The sequence below is a fragment of the Centropristis striata genome, chromosome 1 (genome assembly GCF_030273125.1).
Source record: "Centropristis striata isolate RG_2023a ecotype Rhode Island chromosome 1, C.striata_1.0, whole genome shotgun sequence".
In the NCBI taxonomy this organism is placed as follows: Eukaryota; Metazoa; Chordata; class Actinopteri; order Perciformes; family Serranidae; genus Centropristis; species Centropristis striata.
In genome coordinates this window covers 15,109,804-15,127,664 of record NC_081517.1, presented here as the reverse complement: position 1 = coordinate 15,127,664, position 17,861 = coordinate 15,109,804, and the positions used below count along the sequence as shown (strand labels likewise).

The window sequence follows — 17,861 nt, the reverse complement described above, 5'->3', positions numbered from 1 at the left end:
TTTTTTTGCCTAAATCATCTCCTCATGACTTCGGGCACACATGGTAAAATCGCCTACATCCTCAGTTGATCAGATCATGTGATTTTACCCCTTTAAGATAATGGCCTATGTCAAGTGTGTGACTTAAGCGGATTTATTATGCCTAAATCAAAATAAAATTTGACTTAGGCAATTTTTTGAACATGCCTTTGTGACTTAAGCAAAATATGGTAACACTTTATTTTGAAGGTGTCTACATAAGAGTGACATGAGCGTGACATAAACATGAAATGGGATGTGTCATGAACATTAATGACACTTTGAAGTAACATTAATGCTCATGATACTTGTCATGTCATGTCTCTGACAGGCTTGTGTGACTCTTATGTAGACACCTTCAAAATAAAGTGTTACCATATCTTGCTTAAATCACAAAAGCATGTTCAAAAAATTGCCTAGGTTATTTATTTCTCTTAAGTTACATCATTTACACACAGTGTTATTATTATGCCAATAGCCATCATTTGTTACATCCTTTTTGAGTGAATTGATCAATAAATGTCATATGTTACACTTTTGGTGAAGTTTTTTGTGTTTCCTGCAAAACAACGTAGGGTGACGAAATAACATGTATGTGTGTGTGTGTGTGTGTGTGTGTGTGTAGCATCATTTCCTGGCTTGAGGTTCCTGCGGTCCCCAGGCCCAGTCTACTCACATGCTGTTGAGGTTATCTGGCTGGGTGTTGGGGAGGCTGTTGAGGCCCTGACCCCCCGGGCCGTCGGTGCCCCCTCCCTCAGGGGGCGGCTCCATGCGCTGAAACATTAATGGCGTTCGGTTCTGTGTGAGATACACGACATGGCCTGCAGGCTGGCATCAGGCACACTCGGGGTAGACACAGGACACAAACACAGGATGCACTCGCAGCATGCACCCACACGGGGGCGCCATCGGCAAACACATGGCTGTGGGTAGCCAAGGCAAAGCGCTCTGCTAGACTACTGATCTGGGATCTGCTAACCACACTGAACGAGTCAGTGTTTAACCCTTTGGAGTCTATTTTGTTGGTTATTAAATAATTTTCATTCTGCCACTTAAAAAAATCTTTACCATGCCGTGGTGTTGGTATCAGTTTTTTCAGCACAACCTCACCTTTATGAGCTGATAATTATTTTTCACTTTGACTTACTGGATCAATATTTTGAGCCTAAAAGAAACAAAAAAAAAGATTTAAAAAAATGATATATATATTTTAAAATTATTTTCATCCTCATTGACAAATTTTAAATCAAGTGAAATATGTAAGATCACTTCATATGGAGACAGGAAACTGCTGAGTGCAAATACCTAAAGTGCCTGGAATACATGTGCAAATGAGTTTTAGTCATAGGAATAAAGTGCATAGATTACATGTGAGTTAAAGTTTCCAAATGTTAAAAATGATTGCAAATATAATATAAAAAAGGTAAAATGAGGATAACATCTATTTTTTAAACTTTTTTTTTGTACTAACTATATTAAATCTCTTCTTTTTACTGTCACCATCAATCAAAAACTAGGATGTAGTTTAAGCCAATCCTTTAGAGGGAAGTTGAGGGCTCGCCGTTGCTTCGATTTTATATTCTGACGTCATGAAACGTAGAATGAAGAAGTAATGTGCTGGTGCTTTCATGGACTCCAGAGTATTAAAGGGACACTTGAGATTATTTGGCTTTATAAAAAATCGGTTTGGATTGATGTTCCGGGACAGAAAGCTGATCCCAGATCTGTGTCAGAGGGGTACTTCTACCTTAGGCATATGAGGTAAGATTAAAATCACAAATCTTGGACCAGAATACCATACTCATGATACACATCATCAAAAAAGACATTTTACTCAAAAATCATTGTGCTGATCCTGAATATGCCAAGATTTTTTTGAGTAACATGTCATTTTATGGGAAATGGACATCTGAACCTGAACAAGTTGTAGTAAAAAACAACAACAACAACAACAAAAACTACTTCTGCTTCCATCAGGTCAGAGGTCAGCCAGCTTTTCTCCAAGGGGATCCTGGGTAATGGAGTCCTCTCAGGAGTGGCTTAAAGGTGACGGTTCATGACTGCATGTCCCTCCACAGCCTGGAAGCTAAAGGCTGAATGCTAAATGAGTGCAGATGGATTGAGGCCAGTTCAGAAACAGACACACATCCAAACCTCCTCTGACACAGGATGATCTGCTGGACAGGAAGCTCGTCTGGTATAACTATATATATCTTTGAAATTTGATGTACATTGTAGTCAGTCAAACAGATCTTTAGAAACACTAGTTATCTGGCTGGTGAAGGTTGTGATAGAGGCTTTGCAGTTGTTTCCAAAATAGTTAGCATCTATCTATCTTGGAGATGCAGATATCAGTTGTGATGTGGGTGTAGATCTTCTAAGTCAGCCAAACACTGACTCAAGTGGTCTGCTGTGGTAGATCAGTGTTTCCCCTATAATTGTACAGGCATCTCAGACACACCCACAACAAAATCATTATTTAATGCCAAAAAATAATGTCAAATATCTATTTCAGTGTTTCATTTTGCAGCAAAGCACCAAAAGCAGACAAAAATCTGTTGTTTGTTCAAGTGACTGTAATGGCGGTAGGAGAGTTGAGCATCTACACTGCAGTAATGTAGTAAGTAAGTAAGTAAGTAATGTATGCCACAAAGCAGCTGAAGCTGATCTTCTCTCATCACAGGTGCTTAATATGTAATATACAGCCTTGTTGTAAAGCTTGCAGCTACAACCTTTTCTACTTGTCAAAAAACAGGCTTGGTAGTAAACGGCAGGCTAATGTATTGGCTGTTTTTGTGGTAAACCAGAGAATAATTGGGTAAAACAGATCGGTGATGCTGTTGCTTGTCTGCAACCGATCATACGGTAACTTTGCCTGTGCAATATAGATCTAATCTATGCCGATGTGAAGAGCTGTTCATGTGGATTTCCAAAAGTAACAAGTACATATTTAAATAAACTCTTAAGTTCTCATTTTCAGAATGGGATTTGGTGTGTTCGAACCCCGCCATGCCCAAGCAGTCAACCTAGGAGAAACACTGGTAGATTTATCTCCAGATATTGTTTTTTTTTTTTTTTAATTAAACTGTTGTTTTTAGCTGATCCTTGACCAACCTTCCTGTCCTGTACCCAGAATTGGCTTGTTAATGCTTTATATTTGTAGTGTTTTACATCTACAGCTTTAAAAATGCTGCTTTATTGTCTAATCCTGTCCAGTCATCATTTCCTGTGTCATGGAGGTAAATGGCTCACAGTCTGCTCTGGCTAGCTCATTGGGAAAATTCATGGCACAAACATTTAGACGGAATACGGCGACAACATGAACACCATTCACCGGCTTCAATGGAGTATGTTTCAGCAATTACATACGGAGCCACTGGTCACAGGAACCTCCACTCAACATCCCACCAACCACCATGACAGACAGACAGACAGACAGACAGACAGACAGACAGACAGACAGACAGACAGACAGACAGACAGACAGATTCATGAACACAGACTGGAGAGAATGGGTCTTTGGTTAGAGCGACTTGGTGACAATCGATGTGGATTGACCAAATAGGGAGAGCTTGATAAGTCAAGGTCTCATCTCTTCCTGAAAGGATAAAGGGAGAGCATCAGAAGGACAGAGACGAGATGGAAGACACGGATGAAGGACTCCAGACAACAGAATGAAGAAACAGGACATGTGACAGACATCAGACAACAAATCCGAGACACAATACCATCTTAACAAACACCGTAAAGGACGGCTGAGACGTGACAAGACACGAGTAATACACGGGAGGAGGAGAGACGGACGAGGAGAGAGAACAAATAATGAGGTGTTAAAGAAAAAATCCACCTGCTGGTTCCCTGACACTGTTACATGACACCTGTCTAAAAGTGTCCTTACCTTTGCCCCATTACTATAAAAACATTTCCAGCAGGTTCTAACAGTTTTTGTCCTGGACCTTTCTGCAGCCCATTTTACTGAAAAAGCTCCAAGCTTCTTAAGCCAGGCCTTACAATTTTGCTGCATTTTCTTTCAATCATTGGTGCCACAATGTTGCTGTCCCTGTTTCCTACCATGATGCACAACATGCTGCTAAATCCCATCCACATGTGAGATGCAAAGTGTTCAGTATTATTACTTGAGTAAAAGCAGCAATATCACAGTGTAAATTACTCTGCAGGAAATCTCTTACTTTTGTGAAAGTACAAAGGTTTTAGCATCAAAATACCTAAAGTAAAAGTACTCGAAAATGCAGGTTGGCCAATTTCAGAATAATTTATAACTTTACAATTATTAATGCTTTCATATGTACAGCATTTAAAGGTGGAACATATTTTTTATTTATGGCTTAGTGGCCTTTCTTCTTCTTCTTCTTCTTATTATATTATAACCTATTTAAAAATTTAGATTATTCATACAAAATATAAATGACTTAAGTAACTATTGACTGAAGCTCTAAAGTAAATACAGTGGAGTAAAAAGCACAATAGTTAACGTATGAAGTAGAGTAGAAGTATAAAGTAGCGTAAACTGGAAATAATCAAGCAAAGTAGGTCAAAATTATACTTAAGTGCCGTGCCTGACTAAATGTATTTAGTTACATTCCACCGCTGATTACTACTAACTGCAAAAACAACTTTATTGTAACAATAGCTAAACTTATTCTATAAAAGTTTGCATGCTTTATTAGTATATACTGCTACATTTAAACACATGTGTTATTGCTGTACAACATTTCAATGTTATGAGGGTACTTGTAAATTTGTCTTTATTGTATTAAGGATTGTACTTTTACGAAAAAAATTACACTTGATATTTTATTCTAAGGAAGCAAGAAATATTCCACTTAAAAGCTCCAGTGTAGTTGTACTGTAAATATCTCAACATTACCAGACATTGACTATGATTTATAAAACATTAAATGGTAAAACTTTTATAACAGTGTTATCTTTCGGTGGATTCTTCCTTTAAAATGGTACGGCTTCAGAAAGACACAGAGCACAGTGAAAGGAGAGAGGGAGAATGAGGTGAGAGACACACTGACAGACACACAGACTGCTTAAAGTCCTTGTGTACTGCTGATGTTGAGAGAGCCTGTGTGGACCTGTCCATTCAGTCCAATGGGATGCTGCATTCAGGAACATACCAACACACACTGTATTTGCACTGTTTGAAAGAGTAGAAGACTAACATGCTCTCCATCCACCAATGTGCTCCTTCCTTCTCAAAAATGGCAATCCCATTTTAAGAAAGCGTCTTAGTTCATAAAGGAGTGGCAAATTTGAACATTAAAGTATCACATCAAATTTAGGATCATGAACCAACTGGGTGGCTTGTTGGGGGGTGAACAGGAGGTATTACATGAGTGGAGAGATGTTTACACACGTCCGTCGTGTGGACTGAGAGCACGGAGACAGCGGGAGCGAGTGCATCTCAAAAGGCATTCATTGACAAGAGGGGAAGAGCACTGACAGGGAACAAAAGGTGAGGCCATGTGGTATCATCATCATCATTGCTCAGAAAATTGCAAACAACAAAAACCACAGCTGTGAAGTTGGTGAACTTTTTTGTAATCTAAACTTCATCACCATGTGCAAACAGTCTATGATAAAAAGAGGAGGAGAAGCAGCAGAACAGGGAAAGGTTTCTCTATTAGCAGGCATGATAAAGGGAGTAAGACTGGCCAGGGGAGTTCTCTGGGATGGAGTCTACCTGTTCCTCTCGCAGGGCCTGCTGCTTTTTCATCTTGCTCTGCCGGTAGTATTCCATGATCATCATGGCGGCGTAGATTTTGCCCACCGTCAAGTCTGTGGCTGCTGAAAAAATGACAAGTTACCCTGCAAGATTAGACCCGAGCGAGATGGGACCCTGAGCCGTGGGGGGAATGGGAGTGGGGGACGAGACACAAACACAAATCACATCACAGAGAAATTCACAATTGCATGCACAATACACCAGCAGCTGGGACAATTCTGCTTCAGGTCAATCCATGAGCTTCAAAATCAAAAATTTAAATTTAAATGTATTTCTCGAATTAAGGTGTTTCAATCTTAAATTGATGGAGGCAAATTTATAGAATATTTGGTCAGTGGTAACCAATAACTGTAGGGAAAAACCCCACTCTGTTCCATAAACAAAAAAGAACAGTAAAACAGTAAAACTGACTTTTAATTGTTCACTGTAAGTCTTATTAGAATATGTATGCAATTACTTTAATTCTTGTGTATATATGCACCCATGGGGTCACAAAACTTAATTCTTATTGGCTATTATTTTTTCCTACTCAGGGATTAAGCCCATTTAAAGCATTAATGATAGTCAGCTCAGCTTGAACCCAATCTTCAGACCATTAAAAGCATTAATGATAGTCAGCTCAGCTTGAACCCAATCTTCAGACCATTAAAAAAAGTTTTAATATCATCTTATATACAACTATCCGTACAAGATAGAGAAAAGGTCTGTTATTTGCTGACAATGTGTTACTTTACACAGAAGATTTACCTCCTTGAAAAATATGGAAATTGCCAAATTCGGGGGCTGTGATGAGGCCTGTGCATTCAAACTGTGCAAATAAAGGGGCAAAATACTTATAGGAGAAAATAAAAAGGTCTTTTGTTGAAGAAAAATGTGGAACTACTGTCCAAAAATTCCCTGTGCAGCCTCAGCTGAAACAGAACTGAGCTCATTCATTGGTGCACAAATACAATATTACAACACTGTACAATTATTAACACAACAAAGCCAGTAGTCTTTTCACAGGCAGATGCTGTACCTATATACCATATCAATTAACATTCTCTCATTGCTTCACTGTCATCTAACCATATCAAAACTTTGGTGCATTTAATCTTCAGACTGTGATATTAAGGCTGAGGACGAGGTAGCCATCTCACTAAGAAACACACGGACAGCTCAGTCAAATCATTCCTGGAAAACAGGAGCTCAATTTTTTTCTAAAAACTCTGGACGAGTATCCCCGGAGTTTGGATGGAAACACGTAAAACATTTAAAATCAGAAAAATATTGAGCTTTGTTTTGGCTGTTGAATAAGTGAACTTAACTGAATGAGTGGTGCCCTTCTCAAAGTGGCATGGCTACAAGTCTTCCAGCATTAAAAGGTAACGTGTGATAAGATATGACCACACATATCTTATACGTATGTGTGCATTAAACTTTATTAACTGCCATGCATTTAGCCAAACAAATTGATGCTTTCGCTAAACATGCATCATCATACTAGTTGTACTCATCTGCTAAAATCATAGAAATAACCATATTCTAAGGAGATTTACCTGAAAAAGGTCATTCATCACACTCATTTTATATAAACCTATGAGCTTGGATCTGTTTTACTCGTTTATTTACTGCCCAATTCTTTCTGTAGTGAAAAGACTTCTATAGAGGATCTTCTATAGCAGGCACCCCCTGATATCAGGACTGTCTGAATGGGTGGAAAGATCAGCATTGAGAAAGTGTGTTTGCTATGATGCGATGTGTCCATGTGCATATATGTGCTCGTGTATCTACAGTAGGCTACATGTATGTTATAGTGTACAACCCCCAACCATGTTTGGAGTGATGCTGCAGGGGACAAGGGGAGCTATCGCAGGACGCTGAGATCACTTCCATCCCAGGAATTCAGTTTATGTTGTGGCCTGTTAGTAACTGGTATGATATATGAGATTTATTGGGAGTTAATTCAACAACCCAACAACAAATCATTTCACCAGTACAACTAGTGCCACAACTCTACCTCCGGCTTAGTTGCTGTTTTCATGTGTGGGGGGCCAGTGAGGGGACTATACTAGTGACTCTGACTGTTGGATCTGGGGTGGTTAAGTCCTCACAGGTGGAGGAAACTCAATGAGCTGTCTGAAGTAATTAGTGCAGAAAACAGGGAGTTGGCATTCAGAACATTTAGGACATGCTTTGGGGACAAAGAATTATTGATCAAATTGGGGAATTTTTCAGATTATGGCGATGCTATAGTCATTTCCATAGAGTCCATAGAGACAGAGCAGAATGCCACCAGAGGGGAAACAACAGGTGCCACCACAAAATGCCTGTATCTAAATAAAAACGATTTATTGAAGCATATCAAAGGATTAGTTTGGCACCTTATGTCTATCAGAGAGAATAAGTAAGCTGTTAGCAAGCTCAGGTACTTGCAAACATACAACCTGGATTCTAAAAAAGTTGTGAAAAGCTGTTAAAAAATTTAACAGAATGCAATTATTTGCTTGGACAAAGAAAAGATATTTAATGTTTAAACTAATAAACTATTGTTTTTTGTAGTATTCACTCATTGTTAATTGGATTAATTCTTTTCACACAGCATCCAATTTTTTTTAAATCGGGCTGGTTGTACTACAGTAGCTTTCTGATTCATCCACATGCCACTACAACACACGTTGCATATAGTCAAAATGCACAAATATGTTTGGCCTAAAACTGACATTGGAGGAACTTTACACATTATGCTTGCTATACAGTTTTCCCATCCTCATTGCTAATGTCTCACATCTTTAATAAGTCTAAAATCACTTCTTTTTTTCTCAATCTCAAACAATTTTGCTCAGTGTTTTTTTGGTTCAGCAGCTAAAATCGTAGTCATGGGTTCTTTATCCTGTTGGTAGAGAGGGCACTTTTACACAATATAAAGTCAATGGAGAACGATGAATTGTTTCCTCCCCTGGGCCCTTGAATACTCTTTGTCTCTGTTGGAATCTTGATACTATATTACTATATTGATATTGCTATGGACCACAGTACTGGCAGAACATCTGGATGTACAGTGTCTACACTGGTGATTATATGTATTTATATGTATGAACAGAATGTGTGTTTATGCTGTATTGGCCTGATCAGGAGATGCGAAGCAGTGAATGACACTGGCTGGTAGAAGCTGTCCTCTTGGTGAGTTGGTGATTGAAGACACATACACCACTATGTGCACTTTTCCTGTAACTTACCCTTGTGCGGTGTAACCAGCAGGTCCAGTGTCTTCTGTGACAAGTTTGGCCATATGGCCATCATCTCCTTCCTCAGCTCTGCATCCATCTGGTGCTTGTCTGCACCGCCTGGGTGGCCCCGCACACCACATCGCCCCCCCAACACACGCACCAAACATTTGTACACACAGACAGCACACACACATACATACATCCACACATATGCAGACACCCCCCATACATCAACATAGGGCAAAGAAGGTACAGACCGAAAGGAAGGCACAGTGGCACAAAATCCCAAAATAAATATATTTAGCCATCCATGCGTGCACACATTCACCCAAAACAAAAATGTTATTTGTTAGTGTCAGAATTGGCTGAGTTTTTATAATTTTTGAGACAATAAAGTAGAGCATTAGAGTAGAGAAATACCCAACTGAGAGGTGAAAAGTCTTACCCAAGAATTACCCATGGATTACCCAAAAAATGTCAGACAAGACAGCAAATGAGATGAACAGATTAAAGAGTAAAAGGATGATAGAACTTTAGGGTCGTACCCTTGGCAATCTTTATATCCAGTGCTGTCCTGATCAGAGCCATGAGCGTGGAGTTAAAATGCACTGTGTTGTCATCCGCCACCGGCAGATCCATGCGCAGCAGCCTCTGTGGAGAGCCAGTCAGGATGAGAAGATGAGAAAGGGACGTGTCCTCACTTAAGTGTGGCGTGCCTGAACCTCCAGGAAGGGGGGAGGGAGAGGGGTTGGGGACCGGGTTGAGAGAGCTCCATAGACAACAGCCAAATGGGGTTGGACCGGATTCGTCCAGGTTTCAGTTTATGCTCACCAAGACAGATTAGAGGCTAAGGCAAGGACGACTAGGGTGTTCTTACAGTTACAGACCACATTAATGTAGCTTAATATGTCAAGTCTGTTAATCCTGCACTTGAGTTTTTATAATCTTCTGATAAATGTCTGATGCAGTTTTACTCAATTGTATTTGCAAGTGCAAGAGCATTTGCTTGAGGAAAGAAACTTGAATAGGTGAATCTCTGCGTCTCCTGTGTTTCCAGTGATACTCTACGAAACAGCACAGCTATCCAATGAAGGCCATCTGCTGCTAAGCAATAGTGAGAGCCGAGAACCACAAGGAAGAACAATCGGAGCCAGTATGGCCTCCGACCCAACCTGTGCCCATGTTCCCTAAATGTGTGAATGCATTGGCGCATTTACACATCTCTGTTGTTACACACATGTAGATATATATAAAACAGTACACATACACCGACCCCACACTCCCAACATCCCTCCCTCCCCACCCATTTACACACAATTATTTTCACAGACTGCAATTAAGGGCGCTTAATTGGAGTCCCTTGAAGACAAAATAGGTCGACTGGAGAACAATAACAGTATCACTGGTGTAATTCTGCTATTTTTCAGGAGACTGCTGTAGTTATATTGAACTGAGGCATCTGTTATAGAGCTCCCCCTACCTGAAAGGAGGTTCCCTGTCTTAACAAGTCTATACTGTACCAGGTAAAACCAATGGAGAAACCTGCGGATAGAACGAAACAAGCCGGGCCAGCTGGGGCAGCTTGCCGTTTCTATCCCCACCAGTTGGCATCCATTGGATTTACCTACGAACATGAGCGTTGGGCACTCACGATGGCAAGCACGATAGTACGATGGCGGTGGGGTTTGTGTACATGCTCGTGTGTTCCTGAGTGTGTGCGAGTGTCAGGCATGCCCAGAGCCAAGTGTGCGGCAGGCGGAGGGCATCGGCCAACATCCACAGCGCTCGGCAGGCAGCAGGCAGGCTCAGTGTCGCCCGTAGCCATGCGACAAAGAGTGCGACGATTGCATGCAACACAACACCCATCTAGAAAAATCCCACAAACCCAGACACACAAAGCATGCAACATGCCTTTTCTTCGCTCCCATTATCTAAGCCCCATTTCTTCCCACCTACCCAACCCCTACCCCCCACCCCCGACTTCCCTCAAAACCCACTTTCACAATACAAGTAGCCGTGCATCCGCACAAAGAGAGTATCCTCAATCCAACCGGATTGATCCTACTGATTGACAGATTCATTTCTTTTTTCTTTTGCTCTCTACATTTTTTACATTCAAGGTTCCCTTAATCAGAGTCAAATTGGATAGCGATGGAAGTATTTCATATCAAGTCAAGATCTCTCTCAATGCCAAACGGGTGCAGTGTCTTAAAGGGGGTGTCAAAGTTAGAGAAGATTAGAGTTGTGGCATTCCCTGAAAGAAGAAAAAAAATCATAGAGAAGATCAAAAAGAGATGATTGACGTTGTTTCTGTTTTTGTTTTGGACCAGCCAGACTTTAAGGTAGTAGTACTGTAGGGTAAGGGGATGGGGTCTATCAAGGGGACACATGGTAGGGACAGCTGTTAGTTGAGTTAAACTAGGCGATTCTAAGCTTGGTCATGAGATGTAGTTACAGATAAAAAGGGAAGGGCGAGAATGAGGAGGGAGAGGAGGATCGTGAAAACACTGAAAGAGGATTCAAGAGTACGTGGGTCATTTAGAAATAACAGAGAGAGGAGTGTATGTGTGTAGATAGAAAGGAGAAAAGAGAGAGGCTGAAAATTACAGAACAAGACAAAAGATAAAGACGAGGACTAAAAACAACACTGACATATCTTTACTAAGTAGAGGTCAGTAGCGATACACAGATATCAAAACTATTTTTTTCCAGTAAGGGTGGCGCCTTGTGTCCACGAAAGGGAAGATCAAGAACTTTGCCTTAGCTTTAATAATGATCAGTGTCATAAAGGTTCAAGATGTTGAACCTTCCCCTCTCTGTTCTGACAAGAAACCACGAGGACCTTCTGATCGGAAAATGTCCTTTAATGGACTTTTTTTTTTCTCTGTGAAATTGTATCAATGAGTACTGGAAGTCTTTGATGGCTGAAGTATGTGATGGGGACCGCTGCTGGTACAGGTGGACATTCTGGAGAGAAAGAAGAAGAGAAAGGACAGAAAGACAGAGAGGTAAAGTGGAGACAGAGCAGGCTCGCATGGACAGAGGGATGCCATGAAGAGATGAGGATGGATGCTGATTGCTGACAGACACACGGACGAAGAGGCAGAGGGACAGAAGAATGAGAAGGAAAAGAATAGTGACAGGAAGGAAAAAAGAGAGGACAACAAAAATGAGTAAAAGATAAGAGCAGAGAGGTAGAAAACGGCAGAGAAAGGAGAAAAGAAAGAAAAAAGACAATAGTGAGAGAAGAAAGGGACAGTGTATGAGGTACTGACGCCCAGAATCAACAGGGAGTTTGTAATATCTGATCAAAGTCATCATGCTTACAGAAGAGTTCAGTGTTACTAATATCATAAACAAGTAATAGGTGAGATCCCATGGACGTAGGACTGGGTATTAAGGCCTAAAATGTCAAAATCTTTCATCCTTATAAAAAAGAAGAATGCTATAAGCGGCTAAATGTAATGTACGCTGTGCCGTGAACTTGTTTTTATATTTTTTATGACTATTGTCTATGTACAAAAATACTTTCTGCTGCTACACTTCTGTGCAATATAAATATTCTATATTTTTTTCTTTACAGTTTTTTTTTATATTTATACTTTATTTATGATATTCCAGAGTACAATCACTGTTAGCCAATTCAACAGAATTTCATTCAATGTGCATATTTATGAATAACTCAATGACAATAAAGTGTGTCTAAGTCTAGGTCTAATTTTTCTCAAAGGAAAGCAATGAACTAAGTATCATGTTTGAATCAATATTTAACTGAAAAAGACAAAGGAAGTTCTGACTACAAAAGCTTTTTCATTGCAAATATGTTAGATAAGGTACATTGTAAAATTGCTTTTAAAAGTTATTTTCCAGAAATGTACTGCATTATTTTACAGGGTTTTTCTTGTTTTTTCTACATTAAATGCAAATACCATAAAAAGTAAATTACTTTAATTACAAATATTAAACATAAAATAGAAGTTAAAAATGTGTAAATTCATTAATATAATAATTTATATTATATATATTTATATTTTTATTACAGGGTTATATGATAGTGAAATGTAAAATAAGGCAACTTTCAAACTTTAAATTGAATGGGGGAAAAACATGTAAAAAAGAAAAAGTCTGTCAGCAAAAGTTGCCAAACGCAAAACAACAACAGCAACCTTAGTTATCGATACAGGTATCGGTATAACTATAGTTAGTTATACTGATACAGATATTTTTGTAATTAATGTATATTATCTGTATCTGTATTTGTGTTGTTTACTGTTATTTGATAGGAAGTGTTTGGCAACTTTTGCTGCCTTTTAAGCATTTTAATTTAAATCTAAATGATTAAATTTTATTACAGTGTAAATTAGCTCTACAGCTGACGTACAGACTTCAAACTGTTTATTGGTGATGACAGGATATTTGCCTCTGAGGTGCTCCCTTTCAGAGATTCTTGGCACAACAAACATGATCAGTAAAACGATAGTGACTATTGGCAGCACGTTATCTTTCCAATACTACCCGAGAATCTGGATGTCAGCACGAAAGAGAATGAAAGAGAAAGGATAGACAGAACAGGGCTCTACTGAGGTGGAGAGAGATAGTGGACAACAGGACAACGAGGCAGCAGATGCTGAAATGCTCGACCCAAATCTTTACCCCGGTGGTCTGAGGCACAAAGAGAAGCCAAAGACGTTTCCCTGGGGCGTCAAAAAACAAAAAACATCTTGAAAAAAGATGAAAAACTAGAAAGGCCAGAACTTTTCCTACTTGTTTCAATATGCATTATTATTATTTTTATGTGTACAGTGTCTATGTGTTTGGTACAGTAATGTGGGCGTGTTTATGTGTGCACTATAGTGCCATCCACAGGAATAAGAGACTCAGAGAACTGAAGACAGACACCCTTGCCGGTCCTTCTGTACCTGCATCGTAAGCAAATAGTTGCACTTTAGACGTTGTTTGTTTGTGGGCCTCTACACTGGATTTCACATGAACACCATTTTTATGATTCTTATTATAATGGTTACATAATTATATATGCTCACAAAGAATATCAGTATTGACCAGGAGCAATTGGTGGTCCTGTGGGGCCGTGCCGTCATTTACAGGATATCATTTTTAAAAAGTACTGCATATACTGAGATATAATGAGAATATGAGGTCAGATATAGTTTTAATTAATACATTTTGTGTTTTGGCTCAAGTCTCTAAAATAGTGGAACATAACATGCTGTAAAGACAGGCGTATTGGTATTTCATATTTCATTTATGTATACTGCAAGTTGTGAAATTTAAAAACTATCAAAACTTACTTTTTAAGTTCTTTAAATTTGTTCTAAAAATGGGGGATTCTTTGTAAAATCTGTGCTCTATCTATGTTTCTCTGACTGGACTTTGTGTGCATGCGTCCGTGCAGGTTGCAGAAGGATTGGCAAAGCCTCCTCCGTTCCCTTACTCCTGCGGCCTGACGGGAGGAAATAAAAGAAAGAGGATTGACTACCACTCCACTGTCACTTCACTTCACTGCACGACAAAAGCCCATCCCTCCATCCCCGCGGTCGGAGAGAGAGAAGAGAGGACAGCGCTCACCACCACCACAACCACCACTAACAAACAATGAGGAGAACACCGCTGGGAGGAGGGAGGGAGGGAGGTGGAGGAGGAGGAGGAGGAGAAGGAAGAAAGAGACCGGGTGGTTTCAGCAGAGGAGAGGGGGAGAGGTTCTCCTCCCCATCGATGGGGAGGTTTTAGGACGGAGATGGGAAGGGGAAAAGGAGGGAGGAAAAGAATGATGGGAGAAGGGAGGGAGAGGAGGAGGTTGGGTGGTGGTTGAGAGGGGTGGAGGGGTAAGGTGGGGGGCGAGTCTACCTTATAGGCGACCCGGGCGGGACACCTCTTCCCGAGGCCTAGCGGCGGACACATGTGTCTTAGCATCTGATACATGTCTGTGTAACTGATCCGGCCGCTGGGGTGGCCACAAACACACACACACACACACACACACACACACATCACATGCATTCAGACACCCACACGCCAACACACACACACAACAGACAGAACAAACAAAGACGGACGACGTGAAAACGAAATAAAGAAAAAATTATGATGGGCAGGGAGAGGGAGGACGATGGAGGGAGGACGCGGACGCACAGAGGTGTGTTTGGAGGAGACATGAGGAGAAAAAAGAAAGAAACCGACAAAGGAAAGGAAGAGGGGGGGAAACAAATACACAGAGGTTATTGTTTTGATCGCTGTGGATATGTGGTTGCTGTGGTGAGAGGAAGAGAGAGAGAAAGAGAAAGAGAGAGAACGAGGGAGTGTGTTACGTGGCTTCTAGTCTGGTTTATTATAAAGTAAGTAGGGGAGAGGAGAGGAGGGAAGGGGGGAGAAAGGTCTGGGAAGGTGGGGAGGAGGAGGTGTTATTTACTTTAGTTAGTTGTTGAGATACCGTTCTATGCGAAGGTGAAAAGGGGATTAGGGATTTTTTCGGTCTTTGCCCTCTTTCGCCGCTCGGATAGAACTGGCAGCGGGGCTTCTAGCAGGCAAAGAAAAGCACCGCTGCAGAGATCGGAGTGAGTCACAATGACAAGTCAATGCAGTCTGTTACTGAGGCTGCGTGTCCACTGGGAACCTCTGCTCACAGCCGCACCTCCAGATACTCAGGGGAGCCCTCCCTGACCATGACGGGAAGGGTTGGTCTCGGCCTAGTCTGTCAGTCCTGGCTATAAAGGTCAGTTCACCCTCATCGCTGAATGTTTCATCACTTACCTCTTGTGGCGTCCAGCTATGCAGACAGTTTTGGTTTCTCGTGCACAGGTCTCTACTGGAGGTGAATGGAATTTAGATTATGGTTCTCACAGCACTGGAGCAGTCTCCTAGTGGCCTCTTAACAGATTTTTAATGGGACTAGGGCCCTAATTTTAATCATGCAAGCTCATCTACAAGTGCAAACTGGTAGGTTACCATGTGCATCTGCTATTTTAGTTCATGTAAGTGATGAGGGGGATATAAATCCAAGGGTTTGGAGCTTCATGAAAAAACTTCAGCACCGACAAAATGTAGAAAGACGCTTATTAAATGAGAACATTGTGTGTTGAACACCCTGTTGTGTACGCAAGTACACTGACACAACACACCAATTGGGTACCCCTCTGACACAGCCACCAAACCAGAGAAAACGAACCTCTGAGCCTGTTGCACACAACCTGTTTCGACGTTGTTCAACCCGGAAACCGCAGCAAAAGGGTGCACAATTTTTTCTGGTTGAACATGCCCACTGTCAGCTAGCCCTGAAACAGCTGAGTCAACCACAGTATGACCAATAGATCAGAAACTTGTAGAAAAATATGTTTCTAGATAGTTCCATTTGATTGTGACTATATGTATGGTTGAGCCTACATATCTGACCATTAGGTGAAAATATACACTACCGCTCAAAAGTTTAGGATCACCCAGAAAATGTCTGTGTTGTTTTCCATGAAAACATATTGATTTATTCATGAAATTAGTTACAAAATGAATCGAAAATCTAGTAAAGACATTGACAAAGGGAGAAATAATAATTTTAACATGTACAAACCTCCAACTTTACCTCTAGATAAAGATCATTTTATTGCTTCTCTAATCAGCACAAAACTGTTTCCAGCTGTGCTAACATAATGCTCAGGTGTTTTAATGATAATCAGCCTTTCAACACTATAAACGTGGATTAACACAATGTGCCACTGGAACACATGAAAATATATAATAAATATAGAAAATCAGCTGTTTCCAGCTTTAATAGTAAACTACCACATTAACAATGTCTAGACTGTATGTCTGTTTCAAAAATAAGGACATTTCTTAGTGACCCCAAACTTTTGAGAGTTGTAGCATCTGAGCTCAGCTGATCCATCAACTATTTGCTTAGACCATGAGATGAATTCCTGCAGTTAATATAAGTAAATCCTTCAATATAAATTTAAATACTCAGCAGTGAAACTACATGCATGGCTAGATATCACCAGGGGTTAGTTATAAATGTTGTTTTTATGATTTGGGTGAACTGACCCCGTCTCATGTCTAAGCCAAAGGTTGCAGCGCCTTGCATTAAAAAGATAGTCAGCACCACCAACGATTCTCCCCACAAGCATCTGTCGACACGGGAAGTTATTGAGAGGTACCTGGTGGACACAAGACCTTCTCATGTTCAGAGTCCCTGCCCCAAACCACACACACACCCTGCCCCTTTCCTTCTTTCCCCATACACCAGAGCCACAAACAGAGCAGGTTTGGCCATGTTATTGCAGTATTTCAGGTAGCAGTGAATTTAAAGTGTTACCATAAGGCCTGTTACAGTCTCCACTCAAGGTAAGCCGGCACAAGCATGTGGGATACACAAGCTCAAGTAATGTTAATGTGATCTGGAAGTGGAATATTTACCAAAAAAAAAAAAAAAAGGAAAAGGATGGGATTGCATGGTTTTATTGTATACAAATAGTAAAGCTATAGTAGGTCAAGGTGGGTTAACCATGCAAGATTAAAGTGTTTTTACAGAAAATGACTTAATTCGTACTAGTTGCTTGTTTTAGTAGCTTGATTTTACTGCAGGTTTTTAGCAAGTTTTTGACTTATTTTTGGACATATTTCATTGTGCATTTCCCTTTGCATTGCTCTGTGCATTCTTTATTAAGAGCTTGTAACAGGCCGAACACTTATAGTCCTTAAAGCCACTATGTGCAAAGGTATACAATTCTGACTTTAAATACCCATAGTGACTTTAAAATAAATATTTAAATTAGATATAACAGGCTGCTTAGCACAGTGTTTGTCAAACATGTGCCATGGAGGCACAATAATCTGCAGTTTTTCATTTCAAACAACAACATTACTTTGTGTAATTA

At 40.3% G+C, this 17,861-nt stretch overlaps 1 protein-coding gene across 1 annotated transcript in view; it reads right to left on the bottom strand.

Annotated features, from left to right (window-relative positions):
- Nucleotides 1-17,861, bottom strand: part of cacna1ab (calcium channel, voltage-dependent, P/Q type, alpha 1A subunit, b) — a 158,990-nt gene that overhangs the window by 23,029 nt on the left and 118,100 nt on the right. The window contains exons 39-42 of the mRNA XM_059332310.1: nucleotides 9,525-9,630; nucleotides 8,989-9,096; nucleotides 5,729-5,832; nucleotides 695-816 (exon numbers count right to left, since the gene is read on the bottom strand). Of these exons, the coding sequence (XP_059188293.1) occupies nucleotides 695-816; nucleotides 5,729-5,832; nucleotides 8,989-9,096; nucleotides 9,525-9,630 (440 nt within the window). The remainder of the gene's footprint in view (nucleotides 1-694; nucleotides 817-5,728; nucleotides 5,833-8,988; nucleotides 9,097-9,524; nucleotides 9,631-17,861) is intronic.